The sequence below is a fragment of the Zingiber officinale genome, chromosome 11A (assembly GCF_018446385.1).
Source record: "Zingiber officinale cultivar Zhangliang chromosome 11A, Zo_v1.1, whole genome shotgun sequence".
NCBI classification, from domain to species: Eukaryota; Viridiplantae; Streptophyta; class Magnoliopsida; order Zingiberales; family Zingiberaceae; genus Zingiber; species Zingiber officinale.
In genome coordinates this window covers 20,277,739-20,301,589 of record NC_056006.1, presented here as the reverse complement: position 1 = coordinate 20,301,589, position 23,851 = coordinate 20,277,739, and the positions used below count along the sequence as shown (strand labels likewise).

The 23,851-nt window shown below is 37.9% G+C and overlaps 1 protein-coding gene and 1 long non-coding RNA gene across 2 annotated transcripts; one reads left to right on the top strand and one right to left on the bottom strand.

The window, feature by feature from the left end:
* Window positions 1-21,717: 21,717 nt before the first annotated feature.
* Window positions 21,718-22,152, bottom strand: LOC122031116. The gene is made up of 3 exons (XR_006125749.1): window positions 22,081-22,152; window positions 21,832-21,888; window positions 21,718-21,757 (listed from the first exon to the last, which is right to left on the bottom strand). It is a non-coding gene; the product is annotated as an uncharacterized LOC122031116 (long non-coding RNA).
* Window positions 22,153-22,665: 513 nt separating this feature from the next.
* Window positions 22,666-23,134, top strand: LOC122031107 (transcription repressor KAN1-like). Its single transcript, XM_042590191.1, has 3 exons — window positions 22,666-22,721; window positions 22,795-22,837; window positions 22,923-23,134. Exons 1-3 carry the CDS (start codon window positions 22,674-22,676, stop codon window positions 23,117-23,119), a joined length of 288 nt encoding a protein of 95 aa, XP_042446125.1. The 5' UTR covers window positions 22,666-22,673; the 3' UTR covers window positions 23,120-23,134.
* Window positions 23,135-23,851: the final 717 nt, after the last annotated feature.

The window sequence follows — 23,851 nt, the reverse complement described above, 5'->3', positions numbered from 1 at the left end:
TCTAAATCAGGAAATCTCTATCTGAAATGCTAACTATAAGGGCTGTTCAAACTTAAATCTAACAGCAATAAAGAAAACTAACTACATGCTCAAAATTTAATCAAGCTATCTTATGTTCATTGCTTATTAAAACCAACCCAAAACTGATAAAACTTGTAAAGGGAAACATGAGCATTCTGAGCACAGTATCACCATCTCATCAACCTCTTTTAACTCTGATTGAGGCTTTAATATTGTTATCTACTAAAAAGAATGTTGCTGCTATCAAAAGTTGATGCATGAACATTAGAGCATATAAGGAACCAAAACATAATTCAATGCAAAATAATTCCTTAAACTACTCTTTTAATTCCAAGCTATCCTAATGTTGTTCAGGAAGGAAATCCGGAAGCAAGACAACAAGAAACACTTACTACTCTTACCTTTCTATTCATCCTAATGCTGTACAAAATTGAAGCAAGGAAACCAAGCCATTAAAAATCCAACAGAACTCCCAAATTAAAGTTTCCACACCCATTGCATGGCACAAACCCAAATCTGAATTAGACAACAATAAGATGATCCCATAATCAACCTAGCAAATTTCGGATTTAATGGTCATAGCAGCAACCACTACAAGCAACCCGAAACCACAGCTCTTCCCCTGTTCCAGATCAGTTGCCCTATATCAAAAAGAACAAACATGCCTAATTCATACCATTAGTTCCCCTCTTTGAAGTACACGGCAGCAAGATCCAAACAACAACCTTTACCACACAATTCAAAAACAAGGAGAAACAAAATTCGGAAGCAAAGAAAACAAATTGAAGCTCGGAACTACTCCTACTGCAGGTGAGAAGCAACTCACCTTAGGTTTTCCTTGACTTACGACCGACGGCAGCTTCTAGGGTTTGCAGAGAGATGAAGGTTTCGGCTCTTCTTTGTGCCCGCGCGCTCTCCTTGCCAAGAGAAACTCGAACTTGTGAAGAATCCGCGGAGAAGGGAGCTCGCCGGCCGCCGGAAAACCAACCCTAGCCGCCACTGCGTTTCCGCCCGAGAGGAGCGTCGTCGCGTGAAGGAGGAGAAGAGAGGTTCGGGTGAGAAACGTTTAGGGTTCGGGAAAACTTAAACCCTTTCTTATAACTAAGATTTTTATTAATTACTACACCTTAAATATTACTCACTCTTTCCTTAATTAACACCAACCGCTAGCCCAGTTGGTCGGTCGGCCTTTTACCGAATCAAAGAGTCTCGGGTTCGAGTCTCACTTTCAATGTTTTTTATCAAAACTTCTTTCTTTTTGTAACCTTACTAAATGACCTCCAAAAATTACGTAAAAATACTCTAAAAATTCCTAAAAATCTCTAGAATATTTTAAAAGTATTTCCAAATATTTTTATGGACTTTTAGAACTTGAAATAGGAAAAATTGGGTTGTTACAGAAGGCACCTTCGAGTGCTCCTTGGAGACTGGCCTTAAGACACATTCGAGTGCCTTGAAGGTGCCTTGGGATAAACTTTGCAGAATGGGGAAGTTATTAAGTCCAAGACTTTGGGAATAACTTCTATATCTTGAGGTACCTTCCATGGTGTTGAAGGCGCCTTCAACAATCTATAAAAGAAGTCCTCGAGTAGATGCTTCTACATAACTCATTTTTACATTCCTTCTCTTGCGCGCTACTTCAAGAACGATCTTGTGACTCCGTGATGCGACTCCGATGACCAAAAGCACGCCTCTCCGAATTCCAAAGTTGTTACTATAATTTTGATTATAGTACTTTAATTATATTATTGTACTTCATCTCTGTACTTGTAATTTATGGATTGATAGTGAATTTCTCAAAGTAAACACTCAACGACTGTGGGCCTTGGAATAGGAGTTGTTACACACTTTGAACCAAGTAAAACCAACACATGTTAGTGCTTATATTCATTTATCTTTATTTCCCCTGTGTTTATCTCTGACTATTTCTGCAAAATGTGAAAAAAGCTATGAGCGTTATCCACCCTCCGTCCAATGCTTTCGATCCTACAATTGGTATTAGAGTGGGGTCACTCTAAATCGATACAACTACCATTTGAGCATTCTTTTTCACTACTTTTTTGTCCATTTTTTTGTCCATTTTTTGGTACACTTTTCTTTTCTTTATTGTGTGTAAGAGTTCTCTTTTAATGGCCCATCAAGAAGGCTACAACACCGCTTGTCCACCCCTTTTGTCCGGTGAGGACTTCGATTACTGGAAGGGCCGGATGGAGAACCACTTGAAGACGCAAGTAGAAATATGGATCATAATCCAAACCTGATTGACATTTCCCATAGAAGATGGAGTACTCATCCCTTGTGACAAGTGGGACACACCAACAAAGAGGAAGATTCAGGAAGATACAAAAGTGACATGTACTCTCCTATGTGCACTAACAAATGAAGAGCTTGATCGAGTTGGAAAATTCAACATTGCTAAGTAGCTTTGGGAAGCTTGATCGAGTTGGAAAATTGATTGAGTTGCATAAGATTCTGTTAGGATCAGAAGACTTCGATGAAGAACATGAGCAGGCGAGCTTCCTTGCTCTACCAGTATAAGTTTACATTACCAAAACTGAGTCCGAGTCTAAAATAGGATCTGAATTAGAAACTGAGTCTGAAAGAAGCCACAGATCCATATCCATTTTTGAATGGCCAAACAATATTGTAAGTTCTCCTCAAGTAGATAAATTATAAAATTTAATTTCATACTTATTAATAAAGTTGGTTAAATCTAATATCTGGGTCAAGTCACTCCAAAAGGAGGTAATAACCCTTAAGGAAGTGACTAATCTAAGTTCCTTGACTGACCATGTTCAAGATGGAACCTAAAATCAAGTCCAACAACTTGAGAAAGATAATTCCACCTTGAAAAGCCAAGTTAATGACTCAAGGACACATTAGAATAGTTTACTTTGAGTTCTAAGAATTTTGATCTGATTCTGGGAAAATAAAGGGTCGTATACAACCAAACTAGACTCGGATATAAGGCTAAATATTGATTCAGATAGTACTTATCTTTAGTGAATTGATTAAATAGAAACCTAGTCCAAGCATGTGTCTCAAAGTTTAACTTAACTAATTAAGTTAAACTTAATCAATATTGGATCCCTAAGGATCATATCCACTATCTTAATAGACCTTATTGAGGCTATGATCTAAGGGAGCTAATAGAAAGATCATCTTCATTATCAGATAGACTTGTTTGATGCTTGATTTATTACTTTTTTTTATTTCCACTTAGATTAGGATAGATATATAAAAACTTAGGCTTGATCGACATTTGACCAATTAGACCTAGGATTTTTAGAAAGAAAATTCAATATCTAATTTCTTGAAAAGGCTTTATCTAGAAGTGGTTGTTGCTCTAATACTTAAGAAGGCTCCGTGCATCACCATAGCTTAAAGCCAATTATTGAAATGAATATTTAATTGACTAACTGTTAAAATCTAAGTATAACTCAAATATAAATTAATTCATAGATTTCAATTTAAATTGAAGATAAAATTAACCATTTCACAAAACCTATAAGGTTCACTATTTGAAAATCTAGAAAAGGGTGAGATGGATTTGGGTTAAAATTGAGAATTAGTCTAACTCAACTCAAATCAAATCTAACTCTAATTAAACCTAACTCGAGTCAAACCTAACTCAAATTAAATCTAACTCAAATCAAAAGTAATCAAACTTAAACAAATCTAATCAAACTTAAACAAATATAATCAAACTTAACCCAACCTTAAGTCAAAACTTGGATTAAATTTCAAAACTAACTTAAATATTTTTTAAATTCAAACTTAAATATATTTTTTTTTAAATTTAAACTTAAATATTTTTTAAAAGTTAAACTTAAATATTCTAAAATTTAAACTTAAATATTTTAAAATTCAAACTTAAATATTCTAAAACTTAAACTTAAATATTTTTTAAAATTTAAACTTAAATATTCTAAAATTCAAACTTTAATATTTTCAAATTCAAACTTAAATATTCAAAAATTCAAACTTAAATATTTTTTAAAATTCAAACTTAAATATTTTGAAATTAAAACTTAAATATTTTTCCTTAAACTTAAATATTTTTCAAATTTAGAAATAATATTCTCAAATTTAAAATCAACTTTAAAATTAAGATTAACTTCATCTCACACAAACTCATAAGTTTAATATGTTTGATAACTTAGACAGAGTTAGATGAAAAATCAGAAAAATAGATAATTATTTTAAATATGTTTTTAAACTTATTTTTTCATACTTGGACTCTAGGGCCATAGTCATTGACTTAATTTAAAGCTTACATTCCACTTAAAACAAGGCAATTACTTAAGCATATACTTAAAATTTATTCCATTTTTTTACATTAATTAAGGGGGAGTTAAAGAAATTAAGTTAAGTAGTTTTTTTTTACCTAAATACTTCCAAGTTCCAAGTTAAGCTTTTTAAAGGGGACTTAGGTTTCAAAAACTAAGAAGTAAAAGGAGTTCTATTAAGTATTTTAAAAAAAAAAATTTAAAGGATAAGCTAAGTATTTTTTCATAAAGGTAAGGATCTTTTCAAAAGTATAACTAAAGCTAAGTATCTTTTAAAAAAATCTTATGAGTAAAAGGAGTTAAAACTAAGCATCTTTTCAAAGAGTTGCTTTTAAAGTTAAGTATTTAGCTAAATATTTTTTCAAAGAGATTCTTTTTAGATAAGTATTCTTCAAGAAAATTCTTTTAAAGCTAAGTAAGAAATTCTTTTCAAAGCTAAATATTTAGCTAAACATTTTAGCGAAGTTTAAAGCTTTTTAAGGGGGACTAAGGCTTTCTACATGGCACACTCAATTCCCACTACTCTAGGAAATCCACTAAGAGTTTAAAGAAATAACATGATAAATATTCTAATTATTTTAAAAGCTCACAATATAATTTAATCTCAAAACAAATCTTCTCCAATAATACAAATGATGGTCCTTTATAGGCTAGACTTGGAACAACTCTTCAAGATAAGTCAAACTATTTTAAAATGTGATTTATATTTCCTAGAGCATTGAAAATGAAAGGTGTGTTTAATAATGAACAAAACATACAAAGACATTAAAGACTTATTATCTTGTAAGTACCAAGAAAATCTTCAAGAAAACCAAAAATTGGTTGATCCTTTCCAATTCTTGAGTAGATTTCCAATTTTTCTTGAAAAGACTTCATCCTTCCTGAGTAGATTTATAGCCTAACAAACTTAGTCAAAAATGACCAAAACTTCCTATAGAAATATTATTTTTGAGCACTTTTTTTGTTGAAAACTAGACATCCGTGGCTTTCCAATGATATATGACTTGTCCTGTAATTTGTTCCCAATAAATGCAGATTAATAGTTGAAGTTGACATAAAATATGATGGCTTCTAGAACTTTTCTTTATCATTCTTCCTCGGTTGAAAAAGATTCCCCATTGAATTAAAATTAGTTTCAATATAAGGAGAAAGGTTGGTAACATTAAAAATTGTAGAAACACCATAACCCCTAGGTAACTCAACTTTAGAAGCATTATCACTAATTTTTTGCAATTGTGTGATAGCCACTTCGAAGATAAATTTTGGAAGTAATCTTGAACCTATGAAGTTAGTCGAAAAGATCATCGAGTCATGGGATATCAAAGTGATACTTGATAGTGTTGGACAATCTTGCCATAGATAGAGGGGAAATAGTCCAAATTGAAATTATAGATCAAATCAGACTTATCTGTTTAATTGACCTGAGTTGAAATCTCAAACTACCAAGCAACGAAGGAAGAGATACTTAGGATAACTGAACTGGCTGAAAAACTAGACTGCTTTGTATGCCTGAGTGCAGACTCCCTACTGCCGAGTTTGAGTGTAGACTCCCAACTCCCGAGTCTGAGTGCAGACTCCCAACTCTAGAGTGCAAACCTGAGTGTCGAGTGTCATCTTCTGAATTCGAGTGTATACTCTTGAGTCCATGTGTAGGAAAGAAGATGTTGAGACCTGCTTTCAAGTAGTTTCTTTAAAACATATTCGTCCTCCTCCGGATGTGCTTTGAGGTTATGATGGATGTCTGTTTCCTAGGATACAATGGCAGAATCATGTATACAATCAAGCATTAGTTGTTTGTAGCGAACTAAGAAAGTACTTGATTGCTAACACTTACAAACCACCAAGCAAAAAATGCATGGCGGAGAGAATATTTGGGGGAATGATGGTGGAGGAAAATCTTTGTTATTAGCTCTCTCTTTGCTCTTGGTCAACCTCTTTATATAGTAGCTTAGACCCTTGTAGTATTCAATGGTCGAATTAAGTCATTTACTGCCCATTAATCCGTCCATATTAAACGTCTGGAGGTTATTAATTCTTCATTAATCATTGACTAATGCATTTGTTACATTTGAGTAACAAGCAAAAATATTTAGGTGATAAAATATTGGTTTATTCAATTGGGCTAGAGGGAGTGAATAGCGCTCGTGGTTTTCACGCTTTTTGGAAAATGTTTTGAGAGTACTTAGTGGAAAATAGAAATAAGAACACAAACACCAAAGATCTACTTGGTTCAGAACCTATGATGACTCCTACTCCAAGATTCGTGATCGTTGATTGCTTTCATTGGACAATCACTGTAGTTTTAGAAAATCTTTACAAATAGAGTACAGAGATGAAGTACAAGAACAACACAATTGAATTACTATAATTAAAATTATACCGACGACTTTGAAATTCTAAATGGCTTGCTTTCGGTAGTTGGAGTAGTGTTATGGCTTCGTTAGATCATCTTTAGAGTAGCGTATAAGAGAAGAATCATGAAATTGAGTTGTGTTGAAGCTCTTTCTTGAAGAAGACTTTTATAGACTGATGAAGGGGACTTCGACCCCATGGAAGGTGCCTCCAACTATATACCTTATCCCCACATCATCAGAGTCGATAACTTCCATAATCTGTGAAGCTCATCCATCCGAAGGCTTCTTCAACCAGATGTAAGTTGCCTCTAACACTGTTCATCGAAGGTGCCTTCAACCACATGGAAGGTGTTGGTCCCTTAGCGACCTGCTAGAGGGGGGTGAATAGTCTATACAATAAAAACAAACAAAACCCCTTCTCAAACTTTACAACTTTATTAGTCTAACACTTGTATAAAAAAAAATATGAAACTAAAAAAGAAGATGCACAAAAGAGTTACTTGGTTTGCAATCAGGGGATTGCTAATCCATGGAAGTTGAAGCTCACTAAACAATCTTCTTCAGACGAAGAAGCCTCTTACAGCAGTTGAAGCACACAATTACAGAACAAAACTAAAGACGAATCAATTACAAGTATTATTCTGACCTTCTGGGACTAGAGTTGTATTTATAGCCCTGGTCGGAGTGCTTGGAAGGGTTTTAATCACCTGAAGGGGGTAAACTTTTATCCCCATCACAATGAGACGTACCACGTCTATTCTGGATAAATTTTCAATTTTCGGCGCCCAGAAGGATTCTAGGCGCTAGAACACAAAAAGTCAACACCCTATTAACTTTTTGGTCCAGGACATCCGCTCCGGTTCCACTCATTTGGATCCAAATTTTTCGCTCCAGCTCCGTTTACTTGGGTAATTTTAGCCATCTAGAATAGGGCTCATCCGAACCCATTTTTCGGCCTTCGAGCAGTCTTCCGCTCTGGCTTCTCATCCCTCAAAAATGTCGCGCTCCTCCTTCTCATCTGCCGACGTACTCTTTTGCAACACCTCATCCCTCAGATGCACCAAGCCCATTGACTCTCTCTTGTGTAGTCCTTCTCGCTAGCTGCATCTTTCACTTGATTTCTTGTCCTCCTAAGTTCCTACATACTTAGACACAGGAGTAAATACCAATAGGACCTAACTTAACTTGGTTGATCATATCAAAACTATCACGGGGTACTTACATCTCTCCCTTTTTAATGTGAGTAACCCCAAGTTAAGTTAGGGTGAATTACAAATAAATAATAGTTATAAATATTTGCAAGTAGAAAAATTATAAAAAAATTATACTACCCTCCCCGTAGACTTAATCTTCACTACTCCCCCTTTGATCACATTAAAAATGGGGAACTTTAAAATGCTACTTGGAAAGTATAAAATAAAAATTCTAAGGGAAAACTTCAGAAAAATATGAAAGTTTAAGCTTAAAAACACAAGATCTATAAAGTTTTAAAAAACTTCAAAAAATTTGTATAAAATAAATTGGATAGAGAGAAATGGTTCTTGAGACAATTTCTAAATTCAAAAGTATAAAAAACATAGAGTAATAATGCGTTCAATTTTTTTTAAAAAAAAATTCTGTAACAGAGAATATGATATACTTTCAGAGAAAAATAAATTTTACTGAATAATTAAAAAAATTTAAGATTCAGAAAAATTTAAAATTTCCCCTACAGATAAGTGATAAAGTTATCTTTCTTGAAAAAATTAACTTCTAATTAATTTCTAACAGAAATTTTGACAAACAATTGAAAGCATTAGTTAATAATTAAATGCTTCATAGTTAGTAATTAAATATTTATTTCAGTAATTGGCTTCCAAGCTGTGACTAGGCACTAGGCCTTCTTAGCTACTAGAATAACAACTACTTTTAGACAAAGTCTTTTAATGAAAGTAATATATTGAATTTTATCTCTGAAAGCAAAACAATAATTAATTTAAATATGATTTTGGAATCCAAAATAGATTCCTTCCTACAGGATTAATAAAAAATTTCTTAGGAATATATTTCTATGATATTTTCCTAATTTGACCCTTATGGTATTTAAAATGTCAATTTAAACCATTATATCTTCTAATATTTTGAATATGTGAGCATGCACAGTCTTTCAAATATTCTATTTCTATTTTTAATTTTTTTATTTTCCATTTTTATCTTGTCGAGATTTTCTAATCCGCAAAATATAGCTAAGGTTGATTTTAACTCTTTATTTTCTTTTTCTAACTTATAACAATTTTTCAATAATATTTTTATGAGCTGAAATAACTTGTCAGGAGGAAGAGACCGTACCTGACTTACCTTGTCGATCTCGTAATCTGAAGCTCCCCCTGAAGTGGTGCTCTCTACCGATGTTGCTCCCTCTTCATTAATGCTCTAGATGCTAATTTTGGATGAGCTTGCTTCGTCTTCATCTTCTTGGTGACTTGCCACTAGCGCAAGTCCGACAAGGACTTCTATCTCTGATTTGGATGATATTTCATCCCACGTCGCCTTTAGATTTCTATATTTGTCAGTTTGAGCTAGCTTCTATTGGAGCAATCCCAATGGTCCGTGTGACCATGTGTTTTAATGTTTGGGCAAAGGATTTAAGTTAGGTTTACCCTTATATTTGATATATGTATATGAGTGTGCAGGTTTACAGGATACACATATGACTCAGCTTGATGGCTTCGGTCCGGTGAAGGATGGAGCATCCGAGGGACCGTGGATAAGGTAGCAAGGACAAGGGCCGAGAAAAGTGACTTTGAGGCATACGCGAAGGATGACATTGGGGATGATCTGCGGGCTTAAATGCATCCGAGGGATGAGAGCCAAAGGAAGTAGTCTTGAAGGCAAGAGGTCAAAGCTGTGAAGAAGAGTCAAGTCAGTCATGAGGCTCCGAGTGAGAGAGAAATGTACTCGGGAAGGGAAACCCTAGGTTTAGGCTTGTGCCAGTTGACTGGTACTGGGACCAGTCGACTAAGAGTGAGCATAGAGAGGTTTTGTGCCTGAACGACAGGGATCGATCGACTAGTAAATAGTTGTTGGAGAGCCGTTGGCCAGGCATCAGTTGACTGGTGCAAGGACCAGTCGATTGGTAATGGTAAAATAGCCTTGATATTTCTTCCTAAGCTCTATAAAATGGAGCTTGGGATGGCTGGCCAAGGTGATGAAATTAGACTCGGTTAAAGCCTAATTAGTAGTCACTAGCTGCTCAAGGTTTCCTTTGTGTCCAAGTGTTCTTGGTTGGTATTGTGGTGGGGTTTCTCCACCCACAAGGAGTTGCTTGAGTATCCGAAGTTTGCCAAGGGCTAGTCCACTTAAGGATTGAGCGATCATCCACCTTACGGACAACCATGGAGTAGGAGCCCTAATCTCTGAACCATGTTAAAGGAAACGTGTTAGTAGTTTGCATTTCTTTCTCGCCTTTAGCTTTCATATTCGTATTTGTTTGTTTTTCACTATGCACTAATGAATACATAGGAAATGATCAACTTGGGGTCAACGTCTATTCAACCCCCTTCTAGCCGACCATACGATCCCTAACAGCTTCTTGTTCTTTTCCTTATTCTTTTCCTTGTTCTTGTCCTTGCTCTTCAATTTTGGGCAGCTATCTTTCACGTGTCCTTCTTCATTGCAGTGATAGCATCTTACTTTTCTTTTTCTTCTTGTACCCTACACTTGATTAAATTTTTTAGTTTTAAATAACTTTTTAAATTTTCTTACCATGAGTGTCGTTTCGTCGTCATCGAGAGAAGATTCAGAATTTTGTTCGTCCGTTTTTGCCTTTAAGGCAATGTTGTGCTTTGGCTCCTTCTTCAGATCTACACTTCTTGTTTTATGGACTTCAAATGTTGAAAATAATTATTCTAAAGCACTTAATTATAGATCCTTAGATATATAATAAGCATCTACTAATGATGCACATTCAATAGTCCTAGGAAATGCGTTAAGCGCGTACCTTAGTGAATTTCAGTTGCTTACCTTTTCTCTGAGATTCGTGAGTTCAGTGGTGAGTTTCTTTATTCTTGAGTGAAGGTGTGCAACAGTTTCTCCTTCTTCTAATTTGATGTTGCTGATTTGGTGCTTGAGCATATCTTATATTGCAAGTTTTGCTTTAGAGGTTTCTTCATGAAGTTCTAGGAATTCATCCGAGAGCTCCTTGGCAGACTCGTAGGATCTGATCCGGTTGACTTCTTATGATAGTAAGATGCTTAGTAGATGGAACTTTGCTTTGCCGTTTGCCACGAAGTCGACTTGCTCCTTCTTTATCCATTAGTATTCTTCTTTACCCTCAGGTGCTATAAAACCAAATTTCATTATTAAAAGTAAATCAAAATCTATCTTAAAGAATACCTCCATCTTTTTCTTCTAGCTCACGAATTCCCCCTCAAACTTTGGTGTGTTGATGCTTGGTCCGGCCTTCTCTTATGGTTCGTTTAACGGTTAGTCATCTTGAAGCTGTTGGGCTTTGATATCACTTGTTGGTCCCTTGGTGATCGGCTAGTGGGAGGTGAATAGCCTGCACAATAAAAACAAAAAAACCCCTTCTTGAACTATATAGCTTTATTAGTCTAACACTTGCATAAAAAAATAAGAGACTGAAAAAGAGAGGCATAAAAGGGTTACTTGGTTTGCAATCAGGGGATTGCTAATCCAAGAAAGTTGAAGCTCACTTAACAATCTTCTTTAGGCGGAGAATCTGCTTACGCAATTGAAGCACTCAATTATAGAACAAAACTAAAGAGGAATCAATTACAAGTGTTATTATGACTTTTTGGGACTAGGGTTGTATTTATAGCCCTTGTTGGGGTGCCTGAAAGGGTTCTACGTGCCTGGAGGGGGATAAACTTTTATCCCTGTTGTATATCTTTCTTGAAAATTTAGAAATACGTTAAGTGAGTATCTTAGCAAATCTTAGTTGCTTACCTTTTCTTCGAGATTCGTGAGTTCGGTGATGAGTTCCTTTATTCTTGAGTGAAGGTGTACAACGGTTTCTCCTTCTTCTAATTTGATGTTGCTGATCTGGTTCTTTAGCAGATCCCATCTCGTGAGTTTTGCCTCTGAGGTTCCTTCATATAGTTTCAGGAATTTCTCCCAGAACTCCTTAGCAGACTCGTAGGCTCCGATCTGGTTAACTTCTTGTGGCTGTAAGATGCTTAGTAGATGGAACTTTGCTTTTTTCATTTGCCATGAAGTCGGCTTGCTCCTTCTTCGTCCATTGATATTCTTCTTTACCCTCAGATGCTACAAAATCAAATTTTATTATTAAAAGTAAATCAAAATCTGTCTTAAAGAATACCTCCATCTTTTTATTCCAGCTCGCGAATTTCCCCTTGAACTTTGGTGGGTTGATGCTCAGTCTGGCCATCACTTGTGCTTCATTCGATGGTTAGTCCTCCTGAAGTTGTTGGACTCTGATACCACTTGTTGGTCCCTTGGTGACTGGATAGAAGAGGGGTGAATAGCCTACACAATGAAAATAAAAAACCCCTTCTCGAACTTTATAGTTTTATTAGTCTAACACTTGCATAAAAAAAATAAGAGACTGAAAAAGAAGAGATATAAAAGGGTTACTTGGTTTGCAACAGGAGATTGGTAATCCAAGAAAGTTGAAGCTGTAACGCCCGAAAATTCTCAAAACTATTTTTAGAAATATTCTACGATTTTTTTGGAATTTTAGAATATTTTTATGGAATTTTTAGAGTAGCGGAAGTAGCAAAAACAAATAGAAAACGAAAACGGCCTAAGCGGGAACCGAACCCGAGACCTATGGTTTACGGATAATTCTAGTAACCAGTTGAACCCAGCAGGGCCGTGATGAAAGGAAAGGGAATTAATTATATTTATATTTGAGTTGGGCCGAATTACCCACTTAATATAAATAAAGATTTAAGTGAGGAATTGTTATTTTTCGAAAAGGAGAAAAACCTTTCACTCACCCTAGTCACGCCGCCCCCTCCTCCTTTTCTTTTTCCTTCGGCGCCAACCACAAGGAAGGCCTAAGGTTCCATCCCTAGGGCCATAGGAGTGGTTTCCAGCAACGTCAAAGGCACGAGGACGCTCCTCTCCGCGAGAGGAACGCATAGACGCAAGGAGATCGTCGAAGGGATCTTCTCCACCGGAAATCTAGCGATTAGAATCGTAAGAAAATCCGAACAGGAGGTAAGAAACCCCTCACCTGCAGTATAAGTAGCTTCCGTATGATTTTTAGGCATTAGTTTAATTATATGCAGGTCTTTAGCAATAGGGTGTGAATTAGCGCACACCAAGCGTTTGATTAAATGCTTAGCTTAGCTAAATGTCATCCTAGGCATTTTAATAGCTTAGATAAATGCAATAGAAGCATTTTTACAGTTCATATGGTCTTGCTACAGCTTTTATGGAACTAGATGTCCAATGGGTGGGCTCCCACAGTCGCCTCTAGGTTCAGACAACCTAGCTCTAGGTTCAGATAACCTAGAAAGAGCAAGACAATCAATAATTAGCTATGTTCAGTATTTTACTTTTCAGTGGCACTGTACAGGATTAGATATCCATTGGGTTGGACTCCCATAGTCGTCCCTAGGTTCAGCTAACCTAGTAACCCTACTAGATTCGGAATTTGCAACCCCGGGTTTAGTTAGGGATGCGTGCACAGCAAGTACAGTTGTCGGGCCTAAACAACAACATGATTATGTATTTTAATCTACTTATGAATATAGTTTTCAAACATCACAAATTAGTCATGTGAGTTCAGTCAGCATTAGCATCAGATTAGTATTAGCTTAGTTCAGTTTTATATCAGTTTAGTTTTCTGTTGATACAACATGATAGTTATGATTAGTTCTATTGCTATGATCACTTTCATTTCTATGTGTTGTATGTCATGCCATGTTTAGCATATTCAGTATGTTCTTTTCATGTAGCATGTTTTCAAAGCATGATTTGCATCGATTGCATGTTTTAGTGAGGTAGATGGTTTCTTACTAAGCTCTCAAGCTTACAGATACTTTTTCCTTATACTGCAGATAAAGGTAAAGGAAAAATGGACTAGTGGAGGCTGGAGGACAATGCGGTGGAGATGTGTGTGGATGGAACTTGGAATAGAGATCTTAGGGAATTTCAGCAAGCTTGGTTTAAGCATTAGAACCTTTTAGCATTTTTATTGTTTTGCACCTTAGTGTGTTAATTTCTATGAATTAGTAACCATGCACTCTATTAAGCTTAGAACACTATTTGTATGATGTTAGAATGTTTTACATTTAGTTTAGAATTGATATGGGAAGTTTTGGCACGAACAAGTGCTGAAATCAGACTTTTGGCACGAAATCAGAAACTCGAATCGATCAGCTGATCGATTCGAGAGTTTCCAATCGATCGAAGGATCGAATGGGCATCTGGTTTCGCGAACAGTAGGCCTCTAGATCAATCGGTCGATCGACCGAGCCAATTCAGTCGCGAACAGTAGGCTCTGGGATCGATCACTGGATTGATTGGTCAGTCTGGATCAATCAGCCGATCGATCTAGAATATTGGCCGAGCACAGTAGCGTGCTGGATTGATCACTGGATCGATCCAACTTATGTTCCGCATACAGTAGCCGGCTAGATCGATCCGACCATTCCAATCGATTCGTGGATCGATTGGGAGGCCTGGTATTAGCTAGAAACCCTTAGTTGAGTCCCTTGACCATTGGGGAAGGTAAAACACGTCATGAATAGTTAGTTTACCTAACTTAGTATGTATAGAACCAAGAGATGTTAGTGGTTGAATAAAATTTTAATTAGCACAGCTTCCGCATCTTGTTTTAGTGATGGTCAGGGAATAGTTTAGCACAGCATAATGTAACGATTGGCCTTACAGCTTAGTTAGTAGAAGGTGGGTCATTACAGAGTGGTATCAGAGCAGTTTCCATACTTCCTACACACACATCAGCATTGTACCTACAGCTTCTAAGTAAGAACATCTCTCACTTTCTTATGTTTCTTGTTTTCATGTTTGGATATAACTGAAGCATGCTTGTTTATTATAGTAGTTAACATGATAATAATAGTTACTCTATTATGCTTGAGTTAGTCATGTATGTCCTTCATGTCTTTTGAAATGGCACGAGGACGCCCAGCTAGAAGGGCAGCAGCCACTGAGCCCCAGAATGAGGCAGGCAGTTCAGTGCCTCCCCTAGATCTTACAGCACTAGTGGCTCAGTTACAGCAGCAGCTAGCTGAACAGCAACAGGAAATAGCCACCTTAAAGGCTAGTCAGCAGAACACTCCCACTGTCACCCCGGAGCCTAACTTAGCGACACCAGTGGTCTTAGAGGTTCCACCAGTCCAGCCTACGGCACCAGTAGCCCCAGCAGCAGGAGCGCAGAGAGAAGCCTATCTGATCCAGTGGCAGAGAGTCAAGCCAGAGAATTTCTTAGGCAGCGGTGAACCATGGGATGCTCAGGTATGGTTCAAAACACTGGAAAGTATGATGGAGCTTCTGGACTGGCCAGAACATGAGAAGGTGAAGTGCGCCTCCTTCTGTCTGACAGGAGATGCACGCATGTGGTGGGAGAGAATCAGAGCGAAGCGCCTAGTGAACCAGATGACATGGGCTGACTTCGAGAAGGAATTCTTTGAGGAGTTCTTTCACATGCGGGTCACCAACCGCCACTACGACGAGTTCACTGAGTTTCGTCAGGGCAACCTATCAGTTGAGGAAGCCGTGAAGAAATTCAACAGGTTGGCTCGTCTATGCCCTGAACTAGTCAGCACAAAAAGGGAATGAATCCGGTTGATGCTCAAGATGCTGAGGCCGGAAATAGCAATGAATGTGGCTGGTGGCGTTCATAAGCCACAAACCACAGAAGAATTAGTGAGCAGTGCTCTAATCACAGAGCATTACCAGAATAACATCAAGCAGCAGAAGCAAGTCCTCTCAGAAGCTAAAGGTCAAGGAGGCTCAGGCACTCAGAAACAGCAGGGAACTCCAGCAACAAGCGCAAGCCAGGGAGTTACCCAAAAGGAGGGCCAGCCAGCAAGCAGCCCAGTTATCCAAAGTGTGCTACTTGTGGGAAATTCCATCCTGGAGTTTGTCGTAAGGGCACACGAGGATGCTTTGAATGCGGACAGGAAGGGCATATGGCCAAGCAGTGTCCAAACAAGACCAGTCTTCCTCAGCCACAGCCAATTCAGTATGGAGGCCAGCCAGCTCAGTTACATCAGATGCAGGCCGCTTTAGAAGGTCCACATATCAGCCAGGGCAGATTAGAAGCCCCTCCAGCTACGACCAATGCGAGGATCTACTCACTCACCAGAGAGGACGCAGCAAATGCCTCGACAGTTGTTACAGGTCAGATTAGTATTTTACAGCAAAGTACAACTGTCTTATTCGATACTGGGGCAACCCATTCATATATATCCAGGGCATTTGCTGAGAAATTAGCGATACCCCCAGAGGTAATCAGTAGTCAGTTTCTGACAACGCTACCGTCAGGAGAAATTATGGCATCCACGCACTGGCTCAGAGCCGTGCCAGTCATTATAGCAGACAGAGAACTCTTTTGTGATCTGATATTGCTAAATATGATGGACTACGATGTCATCTTCGGAATGGACTTCTTGATCAGATACGGTGCCTCCATCGAGTGCCGTAAGCAGAAAGTCGTATTCCAACCTGAAGCAGAAGCACAGTTCGAGTTTATCAGAGAACCCAAGAGAAAGGCCAAGAAGTTTCTCTCAGCTTTGAAGGCACAGAAGTTAATGGATTCAGGATGTACGAGATTTTTAGCACACGTAGTCAGTACCAGTCAGGACAAGGACCGACAGCTAGCAGAGGTCTGAGTCGAGATAGAGCTCATTCCCGGTACAAATCCTATCTCTAAAGCGCCTTATCGCATGGCCCCAGCAGAACTGAAAGAACTTCATGAGCAATTACAGGAGCTGCTTGACAAGGGCTTCATCCGTCCTAGTCACTCACCATGGGGAGCACCTGTATTGTTCGTGAAGAAGAAAGACGGGAGCATGCGCCTGTGTATAGACTACCGGGCACTGAACCAAGTCACAATCAAGAACAGGTATCCTCTTCCCAGAATAGATGACCTGTTTGATCAGCTAAAGGGAGCAGCAGTGTTCTCTAAAATAGACCTCAGATCAGGTTATCATCAGGTGAAGGTTAAAGAAGGGGACATACCCAAGACAGCATTCAGGACTAGATACGGACACTACGAGTTCGTAATCATGCCCTTTAGCGTGACAAATTCTCCAGCTACTTTCATGGACCTCATGAACAGGGTATTCAGGGATTACCTAGATAGATTTGTTATTGTGTTTATCGATGACATCCTTGTCTATTCCAGAACTCAGGAAGAACACGCAGAGCACCTGAAAACAGTATTGCAGACCCTTCAGCAGAATTAGCTGTACGCCAAGTTCACCAAATGTGAATTTTGGCTAGATCAGGTGTCCTTCCTGGGTCACATCATCTCAAAGGATGGTATCATGGTAGACCCCAGTAAGATAGAAGCTGTGAGCAACTGGAAAAGACCCAAGAATGCCAGTGAGATCAGAAGCTTTCTGGGATTAGCAGGTTACTACAGGAAATTCGTAGAGGACTTCTCCAGGATAGCCTCCCCACTGACAGCTCTTACCAGAAAGAACAGAAAATTTCAGTGGACAGAGGACTGTGAGAACGGTTTCAGCGAGCTGAAAAGGAGATTGACCAGTGCACCTATTCTGACTCTACCAGAGAACGCAGATAGCTTTGACATATATAGTGATGCCTCGAAGTTGGGACTAGGAGCAGTGCTGATGCAAGACGGCATGGTGATCGCCTATGCCTCCAGACAACTTAAGGATTATGAGAAGAACTATCCTACTCATGACCTTGAGCTTGCAGCAGTGGTGTTTGCTCTCAAGATTTGGAGACATTACTTGTATGGAGCTCAGTACAGAGTGTATACAGATCATCAGAGTCTGAAGTACTTCTTCACTCAGAAGGATCTGAATATGCGACAGCGCAGATGGCTAGAACTGGTCAAAGACTACGACATAGATATCCTCTATCGCCCAGGAAAAGCGAATAGGGTAGCAGACGCCCTCAGTAGAAAGTCCAGCGCTACCATATTATCTCTAGCAGCCATGTCACCGCCCCTACAGAAGGAGATCTCAGATTTCGGTCTCGATCTCATAGTCGGACAGCTCTCTACTATGACATTAGAGTCTACCTTGCTCGATGACATCCAGACAGCTCAGGAGCAGGATCCTGAAATTCAGAGAATCAAGCAAGGTTTAGCAGAATCAGAAGGTGGAGAGTTCAGAATATCAGACAGCGGGGTATTATATTTTGGTGACAGATTATGCATTCCAGATCAGGAGGAACTACGAAGAAAGATTTTAGATGAGGCTCACAAGACTCCCTATGCGATGCATCCTGGCTCCACCAAAATGTATCAGGACTTGAAGAAACGTTTTTGGTGGCCTGGGATGAAGAGAGACATCGCTCGATACGTCAGCACCTGCCTAACCTATCAGAGGGTTAAGGCAGAACATCAGAGACCAGGGGGAGTTTTGCAGCCCATACAGATACCAGAATGGAAGTGGGAGGATATTTCCATGGATTTCATAGTGGGATTACCCAGAACCACGAATGGTTTTGATACCATCTGGGTAATAGTCGACAGATTGACCAAATCAGCCCACTTCTTAGCTATCAGGATATCCTACTCTATGGAACAGCTAGCACAGTTGTATCTCAAGGAGATAATTAGGTTACATGGAGTCCCACGAACCATTATATCAGACAGAGATAGCAGATTCACATCACACTTCTGGGAATGTGTACAGTCAACTTTGGGCACGAAGTTGAAGTTTAGCACAACCTTCCATCCTCAGACAGATGGACAGACGGAGCGAGTAAATCAGGTACTCGAAGATATGCTCCGAGCATGTGCCCTAAATTTCAAGGGAAGTTGGTGCAAATATCTGAGTTTAGCAGAATTTGCATACAACAACAGCTATCAGGCCACTATTGGTATGGCACCTTATGAGGCTCTCTATGGGCGGAGGTGTAGATCTCCAATCTACTGGTACGAGAGTGGTGAACAGAAAGAACTAGAACTTCAGACAGATCTAGTGGCAGATACCACAACAGCTATACAGCAGATCCGCCAGAGGATAGAGACAGCTCAGAGCCGCCAGAAAAGCTATGCTGATACACGGTGCAGACCTTTAGAGTTTTCAGTTGGGAATTCAGTATTCCTCAGAGTAGCCCCCATGAAGGGAGTAATGCGTTTTGGGAAGAAGGGCAAGCTAAGTCCTAGATATGTGGGACCATACCTCATCAGAAGAGTGGGCAAGGTAGCATATGAGTCAGAGCTACCCCAGGAAATGTCAGCTGTCCACAATGTCACTACAACAAAAACTGCAAACGACAACGGATATTATCCGTTGTCGTAGGGTAAAAAAACCGTTGTAACTGAGGGTGTTGTAGAATGTATTGCCCTACGACAACGGTTTTGAATCCGTTGTCTTTGTAGACATTTGACAACGGTTTTTATCCGTTGTTGTTTATATGTCCAAAATTTGGCTACGAAGGATACGACAACGTTTTAAAACCGTTGTGGTAGATAATTTCAACAACAGAAATAAATCGTTGTGGTAGATACGTTTTACAACAGATATAAACTGTTGTGGTAGATAATATTTGGCATGTTTTGTTTTTTTAACAATAGTTTTAATATATTTTACAACGGATAAAACCGTTGTCTTTTATCACTTTTTACAAAAAAATTTCGTTGTGGTTTACCTAGTTTTTACAACATTTTTACATGTTGTCTTTAATGTTCATTAATACCAAACAACCAATCTTATTTTACTATAAGCAAACCACCAATACAAAACTAAATATTTACTACATTAAATCTAAAATAAACATCCATATATAATTCGTCTTGTAGCCACATATACAAAAATATACAAAATGAGTTGTTACTCATCAAAATACATATGTTTTCCATTACTCTCCATATACACTAAATCACATGTTTTCCCTTTGCTGTTCTCCATATGGATTTTAATTTACAAAATAGCAAGGCAAGCTACATCTAACAAAGCTCACTTCTTGCATAAAAAAAACTCAAGCCGCCTCACGAATTGGCAGACCTGCAAGAGAAAAATGAACAATGCTAATAAGTAAAAATAGAGAACTCAGACTTTTGCTAGGGAAGTTCTGATGCCTGAGGAACCTATCAAGATGTCATCTAAGTCTCTCTTAAAATATAACAGAAAAGAGAATTGTAATAACTGCATGAACTGTAACCAGAGAAAACAAGAAGGTTTCTTCTCTTCTCATCCAAAATTAGTATAGTATCATTTTCTAAGTACTTAAGAAAGAAAATATCAAAATGTAGTAGCATTTAATAGACGTATAATCAGTAACAAAATTGTTAAACTATTCTTGGAACTCAAAAATTACCATCCTCCTTGTTTCCACTCTCCCCATCCCAATTTGGATCGAACTCAAAGCCACACAAGCGAATCTTTTTCTCTTCTCCTTTGTCTAGATAGAGAGAGTTGGCTTTCAACTCCCTAGAACCAGAACCTTGTGCTGCCACACCAGTTTCCATTTCTTCAGTAGGGATATTGGATGAAGAGTCAATGTTGGAAAAAACTCATCCTTATACTAAGCTGACATGACTTTTCTCATCAATAAATTAATGTTTCTCCACAGCAAATGCATTGCTAGAGTCAACCAAAGGAAAAAAAAAATCAAAATACAAAGAGCATCACCAAGTGGATGCAACTTTTGTTTTATATTTTTCTTCTACATGATAGCATGCTTTGGAAGTTTCAGTGTTTCAATAAACAAAGTGGAAAAATACTAATAACAAAAGGAGGACAAGATTAGTACCACTTAACAGAAAATTCAACTTTGTTTGCAAATAAACGTGAGAATAAGAGAGCATATCACTTGAAATCTTAAAAGGTGGAAAGCTAGAGATGCATTTGTGTAGCTCCACAACTTTGTCCTACCAATTCAATATAAAACAAAAATGGGAAAGAAACTTGTTTTTTGCTTACCATGCTTAACATCTTGAAGTACTGGTCTACTACGACAGGTTGATTGGCCTCGTACCTAGTAAAGTTAGAGAAATAATAGTACTTATGTAGCTATTTGCATAATCACACACATGAGTGTGAATCAAAGAGGAAAAGAAGTATGAATATTATAAATGCAGATGATAAGAGAGTGACTTAAAGGTACACAACCTAATTTTGGTCGAAAAAAAAAGAGAATATAATGAGTGGGTAGTGATGTAAGCAAGTATTAACAATGTTGATAATATCAGAAAATATCTTCTTTAGAACCAAAAGCAAAGGATTGCCTATGAGTTAGTTGCTAAGCTCTATGATAGACAAAGACAAGCCAATGAATAAGAGTTGAACAGAAAATTTTCAAGAATATTAAACTCGATTGTTAAATGTATGTTAAATGTATTCATGGATATTAAACTCACAAAGGGACAACCAACTTCAGTATGTTAAATGTATTCATGGAGCGCTATATTTAAAGCAATATTTCAAGATAGCTAATTATCATAGTACAGTTTCATGAGTTCATCTTCAGTAACTTTCATTTAGGTCAAAGACTATTCAAGCACCCTAAGAGATGACCAATGAGGCCCAACTATAACAAGCAGATGTACAGACTAGGTAGAGTTCAATGTGTTACAGCTCAGGCAATTAAAGAAGGCAGAAGTTGCAACCAACATAAGGATAAACTACAGTAGCTTCAGTGCTTCACTCATAATAATTATGGGAAAGATAGCAGGTGATGTAGATTTATAGAGATGCAAGCTGGAAATGATTAGCTTATTTCGTTGTATTCTTACAGTACTGAGTGAGAGGGCAGGAAACCTATGGACCATCTCCCGTGTTCTAATTACCTCTTCTAACAGAACACCTGTGACAAAAATCTTCCATGAGTTACAAGAAGATAATTCAGGTCAACCTTCAAATGATTAGGTATTCTATTATTGAGGTGGATATATGCTTGCTCTTTGTTTTCTTTAATGGGGATCCAACCAATGTCCCTCATTATCCTAAAAACCTGCAAAAGTACCATGGTTCTTCATATATTAGTTGATACTTTGCTAGAATTTGAGATTAGTTAAAAGAGCACACATGAGTATCCACTGGGAAATCATCTTGCTGAAGCTTGAACATTAGAATACACGCTACCTGGCATGTAGAAAGTGATTAAAACATGATTGATAAATAAGGACCGTTTTGATTGCACAGAATAGAACAATAACAAATTTGATGAACTTGAGCTCACAAAGTTACAAGATTTGTAGTTACAAAATGACATGCTTAGGTCATCAACGATTTTCCTAATTGCTTTGTTCTTTGTGTCAACAACATAAATGTTACCCTTGCTATCGACTGTGAGCCCTGTTGGATGGTTCATCCTTGCTTCACGTGGTTTGCCATCAACATGACCGCTCTAACCTTTAGCTGAACCAGCAACAAGCTTAGGCCTGTTGTCTATCCAAAAAATTCACAGTGGAAGTCAATGATAATATCAAAGAGATTTAGTTATTCAACAAACCACAATAAGAGCGCATTTAGAACAATCATATTCAAGAATGTATCTGGAACAAATGCTTAAAAGATTAACTAAATTAAAAGATTAAAAATACAATGTCATATTCAAAGTGCCAACATCAGCATAGAAATTCTGGAATCAAACACATCGTGTTACTTATTAGTAGTTATCTTCTTTGGCCCCTTTCTAATGGAAGACAATCACAAAATTGGATCGTCATGGTATCAGAACAGTGAAACCATCATCACCAACCAGCAACTATTGCTGATATTTTTCAGAACAACTTAGGCTGCTCCTCTAGACCATCACTTGGCTTCACATCCAGTAACTTTAAGAACACTCAAATATTCCACTGTCAAGATATCAATCTCATATCAGACAAAATCAAACAAGTATCAACTAAACGGTTCTTGAACTCATGAACGTTAAGGATCTAACCCTAGCACACGTCAAGAGCCATCTCCAGGTACAAAATGGTTCAGGTATATATTGGAGTATTAACTAACTACAAAATAGTTGATCAAGTTTCTACACTGCAGATGTATAGAACAGTGAAGAGCACTGACAGAGAAGGACAAGGAGGTATATATTTGGATGGATCTAACCACTGCTGTTTCCTCAGTACTCCTCTATATGCCTGATATCTTAAGAAAAATGTTTGGTTCAGGGAATGGTCGAGGTGCTGAAATGGGGATGAATAATGCTGCTTCTCAGTGGAGTGGAAGAGAGGTGGAAGCAGAAGAAGTGGAGGGAGGAGTACTATTGCAGGGGCAATATGATCAGATCAGCACCCATTGCTATGCCTTACCAACAACAACACCACCACCACTGTCCAACTCTTCAAGGTTGATTATGACCGAATGAGTGCCATAGATAGATAGCATTATTATCATGATGAGTAAACTTTGTCTTGTTATTTATTGTCAGCAGTGGGTTGCGTCCATCTTTGGAGAGGACTGCTTGGAACCCATCAATCAGACTAAATAATGCATTATCATATCCTTACTTCAGAGGGGATCATTTGCTGCACAGTGACAGCCAGGTCCCTGTTGCTGTCAAAAATTTCAATTTTTCATTCTACTCAAAATAAATAAAATGAAAGAATTTTTAAGGAAGAAATTAAACTCACTGATCTTAGCAATTCCTTGCAGATGGAAGATCAACCAAACATCAATCCTTTTCCTGTTGCAGCTGATGGAGGGAGGGCACCTCCTAACCTTGAGATAACATTAGGCAGATAAAATTGGCAAATGCAGCTTTTCAGTGTCCCAGTTTATGAAGTTTTAGTTGGAAGAAAAGTTTGTGTGATAATTAAACTAATCAACAAGGAATGTGGAGAAGAATTGAAGAGTGTAATTTGAACATGTAAAATTTGGTCTTTGACAAAATTTGTCTGGAGATTATTTTTGAGTCTTGAGTATCAATCTCATGCAAATGGACACTTCGATCTTTATGAGAGGATAAACACACTCACATTTAGACAAGGGCAAAGAAACCTTGTAGATGTTACTGTTCTTGGAATCCAGTACTAGAAGCTCCCCTCCCGGCGTGACTTCGACCGAGAACGGCTCGATTCCATCCTTACTCCCATCGGAA